Raw genomic sequence first — 17,796 nt, forward strand, 5'->3', positions numbered from 1 at the left:
CTGGACCCCCTGTGTGAGGCCAGTGAGTACGCACATGTACCACCTATTGTGTTCAGTGGAAATACCAATATTAAAGCATGTCCTGTCCCATTGTTAATATCTGTGCTTCTGTGTTTGCTCTCCTGTCAAATTACAGTTATTTGAAAATGGTGTAATTGGTAATTACAGGGAAAACTGACAAATTGCCCACATTGTGACAGTGTAATATGTAGCTATTAAAAGGGCCTTGGAATTTAGTGATCTACAACTCTACATACTAATTATTTCCAGCATTTGCCCCGGCTGATGTGGTGCTATGTTTTGTGAAGCACCTGTGCTAAGGATCTGTATGTGTGTGTGCACAAATATGGGTTATGACAGGTATATTCAGTGTTGATGAAATGCAATTGAAGCTTAAATGTACAGGTAGGTTCCGTGTTCTACTGAAAATATTGCTATTGCTTTCAGTGAAAATAAGGTGAGAAAAAAGCAGGTAATAAGTATTAGCTGTTAAAATATTGCATTCCAGGTATTAGAGATGCATTGTGAGCGATGAATACATTGTGATTGATGCAGATCATAGGTGTGAAAGAAGAATACAATGATTCGGCTGCTATGACTTTCCCATGAAGCCCTGAATGGACAACTATTATCCAGAAATTTAAATTACAAAAAAAAAAAATTTTGAAAACCACGTAAATCACCCACATGTATACATGTCAGTTTTGGCACTGTGAGGGGCACATTACTGCTTTGATTAATAATACATACAATGTGAATAAGGCTATAAATTTGATTGTAAATGTAACATTCTTAAGTATGTCTGTAAACACCCATCAGATAATAGATTAATTCATACTTACCCTGATGATTCTAGCTTGAAGGTTGTCTTCTTTTGTACTGTTACATATTTATATTAGTGTTTGGCATTGTTTCAGTTGTCTGCCTGTTCTCCCAGGTCATGATAGGTGGTGATCATTACAGTCTGATGATGAAGGGATACACACACCTGTATTGGTGAGAATCGCCTGTGATTTACCTGGTTGAGTGGACGATACCATGGAGATTATACCTGAGGAGAATCACAACAGTCCGTATGGAGAGTGTCAGTGGTATAATGGTGAGTCACAGTTTTCATCACAGTTATCCTCGGACAGGTGTCAAATGTTACCCAAGCTCATTTTTAAAGGCAAAGACCACTCTAAAAAGTATGTGTCAAATGAAAATCGTTAAAAACTGTCCAGGAAAATAGTTTTTATTTTGTTTACAATTCGTGTAACCTAGTAAAATGCATTTGAATATTTTATTCTATGGTACCTTTTCTGACCACACATTGGGACCAGTGCAGACATCACATACGGCTTTTGCTACTTAATACACATTAGACTGCTGCATTTCATCATTCAAAATGCATATACTTATAGATATATGAATGAATTCGCTGATTTGACCTTAAAACAAATTATTTCAGACAATAAAGTATAGATGTGAGGTAATTGATATTTTTGGGGTCAAAACAGACCACAGCAGAATCTGGTCTTTAAACACAATTTTACTCCATTAGGAAAATTCTCAAAGAAATAAGTTCATCTGTCTTGCTGGACAGTTTTTGATGGTTTTTCATAGATGATATGTACTTTATTTTAGAGTGGCCTGTGTCTTTGAATGCAACTGTTGTCAAAATCGTCATCTGTGACACTGAATTGCAGTGATTGTCTGACCTTTTTCTTCACATTGTTCGAAGTCCTTAACAAGTAGGCTATAAATTGTTCTTACAGGAATCTAAATATTTCAGACTGAACATTTTCACACCTGTCCATGTTGCCTGTGAAAGAATCTTGCTCCGTTACACAGTGTTAATTGCAGTTGTCATCTATTTTTGTTGGACTTCACTGTACATTGCCTCTCTCCCATTGTTGAAATCGTGTGGTGGATATGCTTAGCAGCACTTGTAATTTTATTTGTACTGTTGGGTGGTCAAGAAAAGAATTGTCTTAATAACTTGTTGTTAACTTATATTATCTGCATGCATGAAACAGAGACAAACTTAACAACTTGTCTCTAACTTGTTAGTACATTCCTTGTAAACAGACAATATCTTCATAAATTGTTGATAATTTATTCTTTTCAAAAATACAATTGTGAACTTGTGCTAAACTTGTGTCTCTGTACCAGTTATATCAAAGAACTTGTAAAAAAAGTCATTACACCAACTGTTAGGTTAGCAAGTACTTTACAAGTTCTTTGCGAGTTCTGTATGGGCTAGTTGAAAGAAAACTTTTTTGTTTGTGAATGTTACATATTATATTATACCACTAAGAATTCTTGAGTCCCATATTAGTTCTGACAGTTTATAAACTCAGGCAAGTGTCTCAGTTCCTGTAGATTGGGATGGCCTAGCTGTCTATAGGAACTTTCGGTTCAGCTGTGATCTTAAATGTCAGCTATCTCTGACTTTTATCCTGTTATTTGGAGTGAATCACTTAAATTTACGTATGTTAATTGTTAATTTTAGCCATGCAGATTTTCACCAGTGGTAGTATGCGTGCTGGTAGAACAAATTGTTATCGTGTTAAACGGTTTTAGAATTTTCTGTTTTAATTTGTGGGACAAATAATGTTGATTTCAGTGATGGATTTTGATAGTGTATAATGCAGGTCTATACTGGGTCTCTTGTTATCAAATATACATGTACACAGCAGTAATAATTTACCACGTTTTTTGTGAGCGATTTATTAAGTGACAAATAGCGAAGCCTATGAAACCTGTCATTAGCAGAATGTTTTTATGGTCAAGTCTCACCACAAGATAGGTGGTAGTGATAAAGCAGGAAGTGGCCAGGACACAGAAGTATTCTATTTACATATCCTGTGGTTTGTATCCTTATCGTGTTACAACAATACACACATTGATGTGTCAGCCTTTGCGTGCAGGCTGTAGCCACTATTTAATTAAGTGGACAAATGAGGGCTATCAATAAATCCACCAGTTCTGTTTTTCCTGCACGCCCATCCGACATAGTTAAGCTGCCCTCCAGGGCTTCACGAAGAACTCTGTACTATACCATTTAAGCCAAATAAACCCAAAAACAAAAATGCATCTCAGCATAACAGTCAGATGTTTGTGCTATGTGTCATATATCCTATATTTATACATTAAGTTTATGTATGATGCCCATGTTATTTGTTGTGATGCAACACCATGCACTTTAAATGACATGCTATACTTCTTACACATGTACATGCATTCATATATATCTAAGCCTACATGTGGCAGGAGTTGAGTCAATTGAGTTAGAAGTTACACATTCATGTATTCAAGGTAAAACAAAGAAAAAAATAATTTGACCTCAATTTTAAAGTAAATTTACAGTTACATGTATAAATAAATCAACACTTTAATATGCAGCTGTTGATGAGACTGTCTTACATGTATTTTATGTCATCATAACTGTCTTTCATAAGTACATGGAAAAAAGAAAATGAAACTGAAGAGTGAGTGAGTGAGTGCTTGGGGTTTAACGTCGTACTCAACAATTTTTCAGTCATATGACGACGATGAAACTGAAGACTCGATCAGCATAAGACTGAAGTTCCAAGTTAAAGCATAGCTATGTTTTGGAGTGCATATGTAACCATTCCCTGATGGTTACTGTAAGCTAGATGTACGACAGCTAAGATAGATTTACCATGACAAAATCAGATTGGACCTACAGCCTCGGTGCCAGTTTTACTTAAGCCATATGTGATTGTTTCTCATTTTACCTGGGGTGCTTAGAACATGTGGACTGTAGTATAAGACAGCAGATGCCAGAGTTTGACATCTTATGACTAAAACTGATAATCCTTATTGCGCTATTGTCTTTTAGTGTATTCCCCAAACCCTGGTCTACTGTGGCTTTTCACACTTTAGCCACTGGCTAAAGCTCCCATTGTGACAAGGCTGATTTGATCTGCCTCCTGGGACTGGTCTGCTGATGGAGGTAGACAGTTAGAAGAGATGTAGTTAAGATGCCAGAGCGGAAAAAGGTGTATCTACTGCATAAACCACTCCTCACTCGCTAGATCTGAAACAGGCTGGCACAGTGGAACTGTGTCAAGGGTTTTGCCAGCGGTCTATTTCTGTGTATATCCGTTTGTTTTTGTAAACAGAGCATGAGGAGCACTTTGTTTTCCTCTGCACAGACAAGGTGGCCTGCAGCAACAAGAGACAGCATTTTGTGTCTTGAAGATGTCTTTCTCTTCCAATATTTTGTTTTTAACGGGATCTATGTACTGAAGAAAAGTGTCTGAATTTTGGGTGGGCAGAATCACTCATTTAAGTATATCCTTGTGTATAGGATTGTTTACAGAAGGGCTGCTTACTACTGGTTTTCTAGTCACATGTCTCATTAAACAATAGGAAATAATTTTGATATTTTCAAAGCCGTAATTAAATATGTCTTTTTTCTTTTCTTTTTCTTTTACAAAACAGTGCATTTTTTTTCCTGCTGACTAAATTACATGCGACATTCTCAGAAATATTTAAACGGTAAATATCATGTATGGTGTTCACATTTCATTCTTCTAAAATATTGCAAACCCTACATGATATTTATTATAGGTGGTATTTTAACAGACTATTGTATATGAGAATCCATACCTGCAGAAGTGGTCTACTGGTTTCCATAAGCACCAGACCCTGACCAATTAATAGCTTGCATCTACAAATTGAGCTGTGGCTGCTTGGATAAAAGTCAGAATGTGTGTCAAGAGTTCATGATTTTCTCTGGGCTACGCTCTGTTTCTTCAGTTCATGAACATCACCATTGTTAAATATTGGAGAAATATTTGTAAATCACCAATAGAATAAGGCAGCATAAAATAAAGGTGAAAATTTGCCTGCTTCATCAATAACAGACTGATTTTTTAATGCTAAAAATGCATTTGAAGATGTGGTTATATACTGAATAACAGAATCCATCTTTGTAGGTCCTTCTACTTTAAGCTGGTATGTGACTTGGTTTATTTTAGGCAAGACTAACTTTATTTTAACACTAAAAACTTGAACCCCAAAAATAGAATAAAAATAAAACTGAAAGTCCACATTTTCAATTTGTCCGTACTTATGTTTAATGATTTTCCAGGTTTTCTAAGCTTTCTGATCATGTAAATATGCCTTAAACTGTAAAAATTGCTGGGAATCGTCCACATTTCCAACAAATTAGATTTTACTTTTATACCCTCCTCCAACATCAGAAGAAAATTTATTCTCCCCATTAATTTGAATTGGTGTTGTGTTTATTGTGGATTTTTGCCAATTTCACCAATGTGGGGTCTCGGTCATACTGACATTGCTTTTAGTATCTGCAATCCTGTCACAGCTGAACCTTACCTGTGTATCTTTAAAACAGGTGTTGTTGTATTGATATAGGTGTTTTATCACATAATATGTTTATCGTCCAGACAAGGTACATGAAATGCAGTATTTAAACTATATATCTCTGCATGTCACTCACCATGGATGTCTATAGGCTGTGAAGTTGGCAAAGTGCCCTTGTAAGATATAAAAGGCTGTTTCAGGGGAGGTAACTCTCATGCCCTTGCCTACCTCTGTCTTCAGCTCGGTTTAGTTTCTGAGGTTAAATGTATCCAGTGAATAAAGCCCTGCAACTTTACAAGAAAGAATTCTGTTTTGGCAGAGCCAAGGAACTAAGAAAGTTAAATAAACAATTGATTCTGTACAGTATGAAGACTTGCAGGTAAATATGCTACATGTACCGTACCTGTTCTCAATGAAATGAAAGTATTCAGATCATTTTGACACAGCTTGGTATTCCTGGCATGAGAAACATGTATTATTGCATCACATCAAGAAAATGCTGGTTCAGCTCCTTGTAAACAAGTGTAAACAAGTATCGTCACTTTGTCTTGTCCACTTACCTGTTAGATTGGGCACCTGTTGACAGGTGACATTACTACAGGTATCCCGGCGAGATGATACAAACTTGTGAGATTTCTATAAATATGTCAACCAGACAGGCAACTCTCTGTGTTAGAAAATAGGATGGTTTTATAGTGGTGTGGATAAAATGTGTGTTGAATTATTTCTACATGGCTAGTGATGCCAACTCTGTCATTTAACTGTACCTGTCAAGTTTCTACCCATACAGGTGCTGACAGCATATCCTTGTACTGATTGATGTCACTAGTTTAACAATGCCAGATAAGGCGTACCTTTGATTTAGACGCCCCCATTGTCCTCGAATGTATCATTGATATCTGGATAAATGCTTTAGTGTATAAAATAGAAATGTTCCAGTATTTGTCTTTATAAGGAAATAAGCAGAATTTTATCAACCTGTCAAGGTAGGGTCAGTTAGGTTGATACATGTACAAAGCTCATGTTGTGTTTGACAAAAAGTCTTTGCTTTGTGAGAGCTGTTCATATCTTCTTAGTTCCCTCTGACAGACAATATTACTTTAAGCTATGGAATGAGTATAGATAGAGTTGTTGCTGGACTGTGGCATTGATTAGAGATTTAATTTAGGTAACATGTTGTAAGCATTATTAAGGTGCAACTACATGTATATGTTGACTGATAAGGGCCAGAGCTTTCACATGAATGGGAAGGCAGGCAGTGTGCGATACCATTGACTGAAGCTAACACAAACCCATATTTCATACTCATGTAGCCTATAATATACATGTACATTAATTCAGCACAGTCAAATATGTAAACATATTTATTAATCCAGTACTTTGTGTAATAAAACAAACATAATACCTGTCCACCCCTATTCTTATAATCGGTAATATTTTAGCATGGCTTTGTGCAGTTATGTGGATTCCAGTTAAATTACTTACCCTTTTATGAACCTATGATATAAAGATTGATATTAGCATCCCACCATTTCACTTTGAGCACCTTCCCAAAACTAAGACTTACCCATGATCAGTGAGCAGCTCTTACTTAGGTTATTTGTTCAGGTATGGGAATATTTTGTTCCTAATTACTTAAATGTTTCATTCATATGGCTTGAGTTAATTTATTGACCTGTGTGCTCACATTACTCTGTGTTAAGGTTGGTTACATGGTAGTCTGTGGGATGATAATTCAGAAGTTAAGGCCTGTCTTTGTGTCTCTGCGGATGTAATTCTGTATTGGAGATGTCTGGCTGTCATGAACATGTACACACAATGTGTGATATACAGGAGGCTGTTACAGACCGGGACCTAACCCTAATCCAGCCTCTATCAGTCTATACTCTACAGGTTAATTGCACACCCATAACACAAGACTTACACACAAGCCGAAGCATACCCTTTGGGGATAAGAACAATAGACAACCACTTGAATGTACAGAATATTACATTTCCTCGCTCCCGTATGTTTGTGTTTTCGCTATTTCATGTGACTTGTGTATTGTGTGGCCTTGTGCAGGACCTTCTGGAAATGAGTATTACGCAGCTGGTAGAGGCTTGTGCTTGTTGAATATAGCTTTCTTGCTGTTATAGCCTAGCTATCCATATACTGCCGGGTGTTTGTTCAGTTGCCTGAGGGTGCCCTGAAGCCTGATATCTGATGTAGGTATACATTTTAAACACCTTTATTATTCCATTGTTCTGAGATGGCCACAGCTGGTCGTTCAGATCAGAAACTTTTGTACGGTCTTGACTGGTACTATTTTGAACTTTGACGTCCTTTGTGATTTTTGTTTTGATGTTGTCTAGTACATGTGGGTAAATATGATCATGATTGTTCTATGTGCCAGAGGGCTTTTAACTTGGAGTCACACAGACTGACCCGGTCTGATCACCGGATTCTGGCTCATTTCTCTAGTCTTAGTCTTGCGGTAATTAAATCACAAAGTTGATGAAAAATACTAATGCTGTTGGGCCCTGTAGCTTATAATTATAGGTCATGTACATGCACGCATGAACTAATCAGTGTGTTTTATTACAGGAAAAGGGTAAAAACCTAGTAAGATGTTCAAAGTGTTTTTGAAGATCTGGTTTTGTGTCTTGCCTTTCATCCTGGCTTGCTTAATGCCAAGGGATAATGTGACACAATATTCCGAGTAGGGACTTTACATAACCTCTGTGTTGAGAGTGCTGCAGGCATCCGTGTAGTGAGGAGGATTACTTTGAACTTGCTACGTGGGAAAATCACACAGTTACACGTATCACAGAGGTGTGAGAGACTCCTCAGGGCTTTCACTGATTTCTTCCGCCATCAGATTCTGGCTACCTCTTTAGAAATACCTAATTGGCTGAAAAAAAAGCACTGGCAAGGGAAGATCAGAATACTGGGCACCATGAAATCGATTTTGATATTAGGAATATTCAACCGCTAATAACCTTGTGATGTAAGGCATTAGCAATACACTAATGTGAGCATTATGTGTCCTTTTTTATTAAATTCAGTGATGAATATTATTCTGGAAATGACGAGTGACATGCATGCAGTTTTACTTTCTTTTCAATATTACATGTGCTTAGATTTTCATAATTGCATATTCTGAGTATTACTAAACACTTTTTTATAGTTACACCCTGACAACTTTATGCATGCATTCTCAACATGGCAGGCTTTTTTAACATTCTGTCATACATGTTCATGTAAATTTTCTAAGTTTTATTGTTTATATATGCACTTGTGCATACTTACATGTACATGTATTGTTTGTTAATAGCTGACCACGGTATGAAGAAGTTTATTCTACCCAAATGGCTTACTACGAATTCTTCATGTTTAATGCAGAGTAGTGGTAGTATTTTTTCAGAATGTTAGATGTGTGATAGATAAATAAAGTTAGCTGAATGGGTGTCATCATCATTATGTGGTCTGGGAGAGACGACACATCAGGTATGCACATACATCTTTAATTTGGACACTATCACCCTGAGGAAATATTTAAATCCAGTGACCTTTATTTGTTTATTAAATAATTGTAAATGTGCAAGTGAGGCCATCTGGAATGATAAGGAAATTATTTATACATCAGATATGATCAGGGTATGACTGCATGTAGGTACAGATATGTATGGGAGTGAGTGCCGATGCATGACCCTAAGCCTATAAAGATAACAGCCATGTGTCCATGACATGAAGACAGCAGACACCACTCTCACTTCTTGTGACATTCACCTAAGACTGTCTTAGTTATTTATCTGTAAGCCAGAAGGTACATGAAATAGTGTAGAATGTTTGACTTTGCAACAAGTTACTGACATTAAACCTGTGAAGATTGCCTGATAATCTCCACAGTATTTCTCGTACAGCATGAAAACCTTTGTACAATTATCACAGTGAATGCACCCGACTCCCATTAGACACCTTCAAGTCACTTCAAAGACTTCAGCCCTGAGGCTTGTTGGGAATTTCGAACTCTTGAGAAATTTTATTCTTTCTTTTGAAGATATACAGAAAGAGTTCCCCATTTAGAAATTGCTTTCTCAACAAATTGTTGTGTTTAATGAAGGAAGATGAAAGACTTTGGCAATTTGTACATGGGTCTCATCCATGGTACGTTTACAAGGACTTTCTCTATTTCCCATTGTACCATTTATGTGTTGTAGTTTTTGTTGCTAAGGGGATTTTTGGGTGGATGTGGAGGTGGAATGGTGTTTTTGTCTTTCTTTTAATGTTTCACACATTCTGACTGATTTGTTAAGCATAAGGAACCAAAGTTTTGACCTATTGTTGGACTGGTCTAGTCTCAAAAACCATCTTCAGCAAAATAAAGCCTACAGGTAGATTTGTGATCTCTGTTTGAGAATATAGAGGAGGCTTAACCATGGCACGCTGTATTCACCCTGTGATCAACCAGCTTGGCCCATACCTGGAATGTATGACTGGTAATCTTACTATGATCTGATAACAAAGTCGCAAGTCCCGTGGTCATGCACATGTGTATCTCTGTTACCGCTAAGAATTATCCTTCCATGACTAAGTTTGCCACAATATGGCTACAGTATTGCTGAAATATTCTTGAAAAATCAGATTTGAAAATAAATTGTTTGAAAGACAATTAAATTATGTAAGCAGATTTATAGAGTTAAAAGAATAGTATTTAGATAACCATCCCATGGGTTATCCTTTTCGACTTAAATCTGCACTAAGGGCTTATCCTGACTAAATCCTAATGTCTACTCCAGGTACTCAGGTTTTCTCCTTCCATAAACCTGGCCACCATCATCTAAGTGAAAAACTTCTTTAGGTTACATGTACACAATTTGGGCAATTGGGTTCAAGATTTGCCTATGAACGGAAGAGCAAAGGAGCACTGATTAGCTAGGTAATATTGCCACACATCATGCTAGGTTGTTGATACCCTATCAATTTCTGCACTGTTATATTGTATCTAGTTAAAATATATCAGAATTTTGTCTGTTTTCGATAGAACTAGAAACTTTTTTGTCAATGTTACTTTACCAAGGTGACAAAAACACTATGACTTCATTTCCAGCAACCACAACGAAAAAAAAATGGTGGTCATGCTTGTTTGATGTTTTGATATGTTGTAGAGAAAAGTGTAAGCTGCATGTGATGGTATGGCATTGGACCACGTGAAAGTTAATGAATATATATTTCATATATATATAGATATATAGTTGAGGAAAATCATTGTGCATGTGTAACCTTTAGTAATGCACTAAACACCATTCAAATAAGTAAGTAAATAACACATGCCCTTTAACTGTACATGTTATTGGCTGATAGTAGATATTTTGGTATAGATGTATTTGTACCATGTGGTGAGGTGATGGTACCATTTGATTATGGCCTAGTCTTCATCTCCTCTGTGGTACCTTAAGAGGTAAATTGGATTTCTGGGGCCAAAACTGGCCTTTGCCAGTCCATGGCACCATTCTTGACCCTTGGTCAACCTTATTAAGCTCCTACAGATTGAGGATAACAAGGTTTGAAAGACAAACCATCTAAAGGAACATAAATAAAACCACTTTGTCCACTGCCTGCTCTGTATCCATAATAAGTCTGTGTCCAGTTACCAAATTATCTAGCCATCATAGTAGATGTGTGAAGAAAATGGCCACATGGCTCACTGAGGTAGTTGTCTTGTGTCAGGCAGTGAGTGATGGTCCAGTGTAAAGTCATAGGAGAGCTGTGATATAGATTCCTTGGACTGTATTAATGGCCTGACCACACAATTGTCGATGGATGGCTTCTTTGGGCTAGCTCTAAGGCTTGAGAACAAGACTCTCAGAATGTGTCACTCTTCAGCCTGGCTTCCAGAGGCCGACAATACACATAAGACATGTTCATGCATTACTGTCAGTTAAGACCTGCGGTCACAGCATTGTAGATGTTTCCATTGAACACCTGTTTACTCTCACAAACCTGGCTCATTTCTGTAAGCTTTCCTACTTTCCAATCTCATGTATATTATATTTAGACGTAGCTTGAGGTTATTCCTGCAGAAATTTTAGTCAGAAATATGGAAATCAGTTAAGGCACTTCAGGTGTTGGTTATATGCTATATTTTCTTGTGTTGCTTGTGACCAAATATTTTAGACATGCAGATTGAAGTGGATCAGCTTAATAGAATGCTTTGTTAACCGCAGTTTCATTTGAAATTTGCGAATGACAGAATCTTAAGAAAATCTACTATGTAGATTTGTTTGGATCAGTTTGACACTTTGGTTATGTTACCATCTTGTTTTGACAATCAAGAATGTTTCAGCTCATTTCAGAGTACATAAATCCATTGAAATGTTATGTCAGCTTAGTATTAAAGATCTCAAACCAGCATTTAAAGATAATGTTGAATGATAAATGATAAGATCATGACACACGTGTATGTAAAATTGTTGTTGACATAAGTGCTAACATGTCTGCCTGGCTTACTGGTTGACATGTGACAGAATGGAGATGTGTTATAGAGATCAACCACTAGAAATGCGACATATTTCCAAATAAAATAATATCAGCAGACCTTATGACTTAAATTGTAATGTTACTAAGTTAATGTTTCTGCAAAATTGTCTTAATTTGTAACTTTGGTCTTTGACTAATATTTTTGGACTAAGTTGTCCTTTCTTTCCTTTTCTCCACAAAAACAAAAAAGTCAGTTTATAATTGACAAAAAATAGTAAAAATAAAAATCTTATTACAACCTTAATTATAAAGGTTTGTAATAAATATGTTTGTAAATTTTCTCTTATCTTCTTGTAGAAAAGTTACTGCACTTCAAATATGCTTTATGATAAATATGAATGTTGTTGTTTATAGGCAATGAACCCGCAGAGTAAGAAGTTGATGAATGTAGGCATACTGCATTGGTGACACACCATGCAGTAGTGAAGTCTAACCGTGTACATACACTAACTGGTAGTAACAGGAAGTATGTGTGCATGATGTCTCCATAGGTTTCCTTCTTATCGGTTGATCATTCATAGATTTAGAACAGAGATATCCAGACGTAACTGTATTGCATACAGACCAGTTTTCATGATTGGTTAACCATGCATTATCATCAGATTAGACAACAAAAACTTGACATAGGTGCACTCGTGCAGTGATACCAGCGATTACGGCTTTATTGAGAAGCTATGACTACATGTATGTATATGTTGAGAAGCCTGCTTGTCTTGTGATCTACATGTGGGAGTTATTTCCAGGCTGTTGATTAATGGCAGTTTTTTACCTCACAAGTAATTTGTTCTTAAACTTCACCCACACAGGACAAAGATCATTAATCCAATCTTTATTCTCCTACCAGACATCAATCTCTCTGTCCCCTGGTCATTACTTCACCTGGCCCCAGGTTGTTAATTTATTTGTCCCTAGGTTCTTCCATCACCACTGTCTTGATGGTACAATAAGAGGCCTTAAGTAAACACTGAGTGGATAAGTAAGCTATCTGTGTCCTAGAGGTGAGTCCCCAGCAGGATCTAGCCTGCCCGATGCGGGATCATGACTTTGTGTTTGGCACTCTCACCTGTGCCGCTGTTTATGTAAGGAAATGGGCAGAGGGCAAAGAAACTTCTGTTAGTCTGGTAAGACAGGTTTAGAGGGAGAGCCATGTAGTCACCTTTAGCAAAGTGGATTTGTCAGGTCACAGAGAGAAAAGAGAAGTTTGGGGCAAAAAGGTTTACATAGGATATGTTTAGTTAATCTGACTAGGCCGTCCGCTGAAATGTAGGCATAATAAGTTGTCCTAACACATCCCTGCAGAATTATGCCAAAGTAAAATATTAGGCCTGTGAGAAGATATACTGATATTGAATTGTCAACTTTGTCTGGCCTTTTACAGAGAAATGAGCCACTCGTGTCCAAAGTTGACCCAGTGAAAAGTAAATAATACAGAATAATATCTACAGATACATTATTGGTTAGCTGGACTGAGGTTATTAGTCTTCCGTGTATGCACATGTATATTACGGTTAAAACGAAATCTACTGCCCTCTCTGTCAGTATTCATGAGGAAAGTATGCCTCATTCACAGGCTGATATCTGTGAAAACACTCTCTATTACTCAGCTAGGGATCAGGATGAACAGGCCAAGTCTATTGACTCTAAAGTAATTCTGACCACAAAAAATCCTGCTGAAAAGCAAGTGTTTATTGATTCCTTCACGGAATGGATACGTTGTGGATGTTTATGGTGGTCTTACCGACAGATAATCAGGAAAGCTGAATATATCAACTATTTTTAACGACCCATGTGCTAGGAAGAACTGTTTTTTATGGTTTCTTAGGCAATCGTTCCAGTGGGGAGTTAAATTGTATAACAGAGTTGCTGTGATTTATTGATGCCGCTTGATTAGCTCTGTAACGACACTCAGGAGAAGTCACATGCTGTACATGGGTGTACTACAAGAGTGCTTAATGTAGTCGAACTACATCTACACAGACATGGTTGAAATGGCCTCAATTTCTCAATACAAAATCATCACACGATCACCAGTCAGCGAGAAGGCTATTGATCTCATTGCAAATTTCCACATGTCATCAATTTATTTCTCTCCCTCCCCATGAGATAATCAATTCTTCCATGCAGATGGCATGATAATAAATGAAATCCTAATCACATTGCTAACCTATAGGCAAGTGTTAGCCTCATGTCTGAATTAGTTTTCTGCATTCAGAATACACATTTTGAAAGTTTTCTCCAAGCACACTTAGTATTCCCTGGGGTTCGGCAGGCCTTTTTATGCTTCTCCATTTTTAACTGTGGTGATACTTGGTGTGTGTGCTCTGAAAATTAATACTTCTTAATCTCTGTGTATAATACTTGTAGGGCTACTGTTTAGTGGTGTGACAACATGTATAAGACTGTGAGCTCAACTATAGAGTTCCATGGAGATAGTTAGAATTCCCCATAAACACAAGTCTCTTCTGCTGAATGCAAACTAAAATCAGAAAAGTAGTCAATGTGAAAAAATAAAAAAAATATATTTATGTATATGGACGTCATCATAGTTTATTGCGCTTGATTTGAATTGAATCAGACATTTTTGAGTTTTATTATAGCTCACTTCGGTGTGATACAATGTCTCCTAGAGTGCTCGTTGAGACGGTTGAATATCTTTGGCACTAAACCAAGTTCGGATCAAAATCTTTAACGTACAAAAAGAAAACTGTTTGCAACATGTAATTAGAACTAAAAAAAAAAAGATGAAATGGAAAGTAATATGACCCAGTTTCTGTATTTATAAGCATGTGTGGTTATGGGGTCAACACAACCGTAGCATATGCTCCAAGCAAACATGCATGCTAAGAGACTTTTAAATGTGCTGCCTATTATGTGGATTCAGTCTCATTATGTAACTGTTTTTCTGCCTTTTTTTCCCAGGCTTCACACAGATTATAATTACTTTTCCATTTAACAGACTACTCCAGACCATTCTGCCAGTCAGAAGTTGTAAATATATTCATCTTCTAATTTTTTTTCCACTGAAACTTCATGGGCATTGATCCAGTGTTTTGTGAAGCATATAGAGAGATGCTGTAAATACACACACTACACCGACACATACTGTGTATGGCCTATCACTGCTATTCATCTGCATCCCGTCGACAGTGTGGGCATTACAATTGCACTCCTTTGTGAATAACAGTAAAGGTGTTTTTTAGGATTTTTGCAAAGAGTGGATTTGAATGGTAATTTACCCATTATAAACGTTTGTGTGTATAGAACTGGTCAGATCTCATACATGCAGTGGTTATCACCTGAATTGTGTGCAGTTTCAGCAATTAGTAAATTAGTTTTGTACTAACCAGAACTAGGCTCTGTGTACAGTGCTAATGTGTCTGTGGATTTGTGTCCAGCGAATAGTTATGATCATAAATGTGGCCAATATCAGTGCAGTAATAATGAGTTTCTGGGTCCGTCACTCTTGCTAATTATTTTTCTGTACAGCGGTTAGTAAGGTTGATGTAAATAATACGATAGCAACAGGTATCAGAATGCTGCAGACCAAAGCATAACAGTAGGCCAGGGAGATATGAAGACAGTCATTGTAGCATGTAATGAGAGAGGCTTAGTTCTTCAGGGTGATGAGGAGGGGGTGGGGCAAGTGGGCACATTATCAAGCAGGTGGCTAGTTGAGGCAGAAAGTGATCTGGGTTATTTACAGCTGGGGAAATGGCCATCATTCTCAATGAGATGGGAGGGCTGTAGGGTGAGCGAGCCGTGATGGAATCCTTGGTCAGCGTCGGAATTGTCAGTTAGCTGTGTTTGTACCAATCCACCAATCTCTCCTCCTCTCTTCACTGCCAACTCCTCATCCTGCCACCGCTAAGCTGTTCTATGCTGTAGCATTGATTGTTCGGGATTAGTGGGCGAGAAAAAACATGATGGCCCCAAGAGCTGAATGGCCCTACTGATGACACTTTTCAAAAGTGAGTTCTGGGCAACCCTTTTCAGATTAGAGTTCTCTCTTTATCTCCACTCTGAAAAACTGATGACTGGATTGTGGATAGATACAGATGAAGTCGCCCCAGTTTCTCTGAATGACTGAGGAGGGCTGATAGCTCTATTTGGTACCATGCATAAGGACATGGAGACATGACTACATGTAAATGTAGATCTGCCCCAAGTAGTACTTAGTCTACATGGTGATGTGCAGAGACAGGGTGTGTCACAGCAGCTGGCTGTTCCATGTGGACAGGCTGTTCCATGTGGACTGTTCCAACTCTGTTAACTGTTTCCTGAATGATGGGCTTGACTAATACCCTGAATAACTGGACTGCTACATGCACTCTCTTGGAATTCTGTTCACATGGACATGCTGGACATTGAATCAATTATCACCAGATGATGTGTTTTCCAAGCTTGGCTGGAGACTTTAGGGGGAGATTCAGGATTTAAAACCTTGCTCCACTCATCCTGATTTGTAAGCTGATATTTTTTCTGCACACATGGCTCTGTGTTCCTGGATGATGGGTGAAAGCTAAGCTCAGGCACTGAAATCTAAATCCTCTTATCTACTTATCTAAAACTGGCAGTTATGGTGGCAAATCTTAAGCCATCTCCTGCCTAAAGGGCAATAAGTCGTTGCCAGTATGACTGAAAAGTGAACCAGGGAACCCTCAGTGGACATTTTCAGTTCCCCAGATAGTTTTCTCTTTCCTGCAGATGCAAGAATTGCGAGGACATACCACAAGAGGCTGATACCAAGACACATTTATCCAGGTTACCACAGTCGTTGTTCAGTGTGATTTAAAATTTCATGTCTCTTGCACATTAGCAAAATGGAATAGTTGTAGTCTGAATGTGTGAAACACCAAAGGTCTTTAATTATTAACGCTTTGTTGGATGGTTTCTTTGGACTGTGAAAATATACAGTATCCATGAGACGTCTATTGGAAGTGAACAATCTATGACAGGATCAAATCTAAAACGTTAAAGAGGCACTGGGTTTGCAATGTACAATGTGGAATGTAATGGATAACTCAATTTTATGAACTCATTGTGGAATCAAATTTAGACAGGAATGCCAAATTGATTTTGTGTCTTTTTTTTTGTGCCGACACGGTGGTGTGGCATTCCTGTGAAGCTGGTTGGAAGTCATCAGAGCTGCTGACATGGAGAAGAGACCTTTCTGATGGATCGGCCTGATGTGATAACCGGGTAGTTTGAGTTCTGCTCAGACAGAATCAACCCAGAGAAAAAAAAATTAAAAAACAGCCTCGACTCCCTAACCTTTGAGAAAGTTGAGTTTGGAAGGCTATTAGCTGAGACATGCAGCAAGGAGGGAGCAGTGTTAGTGCTGGTGTGTACTGTATCCATTAGACAGTTGGTATTGTCAATAAAGAGCTGGCTGCTTGCGAGAGGTAATGACAGGGGAGATCTGGGTGGTGAGAGCTCCTGGCACTCCTCATAGCCCCGTTGATACAGCCTATCTCCTACTGGACAATATCACAGCCCATCGATCAGTGCTAGTGCCGCAGATTACCGGGAAATTTAATTGTCATTAGGGACAGCTTCTCATTTAAGCCCTCCACACGTTGGATTAAGGACAGAACATTTACCATCGCCCTAGCAATGTCCCAAGTCAACCATTGTCAAGGGTACTGGCCGTTCCTCAAGTAGACATGTAAGAGTTCAATTGAGGATGGGATAATTTATTGTCATCCCAGAGAAGTGATAGAGCTCAAACTGGATGTGACCATGGTTCTTCATGTAATTAAAGGTCTTCTATAGAGCAGTGTGGAAGGAAAAAAAATTACAGACAGGAGTATAAGCTTCTCTCCCCTCCCCCCTCGCCCCTCAGAGGTGTGGTGGGCCTGAGGCCTTCTCTCCCATGAGAGGGGATTCTGTTGGTTAATTGTATCAGCAGAGCCCACACAGCTGGTCTGAGCACTGTC

At 38.0% G+C, this 17,796-nt stretch overlaps 1 protein-coding gene across 2 annotated transcripts in view; it reads left to right on the plus strand.

Annotated features, from left to right (window-relative positions):
• Window positions 1–494: 494 nt before the first annotated feature.
• The window catches only part of LOC135461773 (protein TANC2-like), a 92,549-nt gene continuing 75,247 nt past the window's right edge, over window positions 495–17,796 (plus strand). The window contains exon 1 of one of the 2 annotated variants that reach the window (XM_064739002.1): window positions 495–1,099. In XM_064739002.1, the coding sequence (XP_064595072.1) occupies window positions 1,039–1,099 (61 nt within the window). In that variant the 5' untranslated portion in view covers window positions 495–1,038. Of the gene's footprint in view, window positions 1,100–7,531; window positions 7,546–17,796 lie in introns of those variants that run through there. The other variant, XM_064739003.1, reaches the window with a different exon arrangement.

This window comes from Liolophura sinensis, chromosome 1 (assembly GCF_032854445.1).
Source record: "Liolophura sinensis isolate JHLJ2023 chromosome 1, CUHK_Ljap_v2, whole genome shotgun sequence".
In the NCBI taxonomy this organism is placed as follows: domain Eukaryota; kingdom Metazoa; phylum Mollusca; class Polyplacophora; order Chitonida; family Chitonidae; genus Liolophura; species Liolophura sinensis.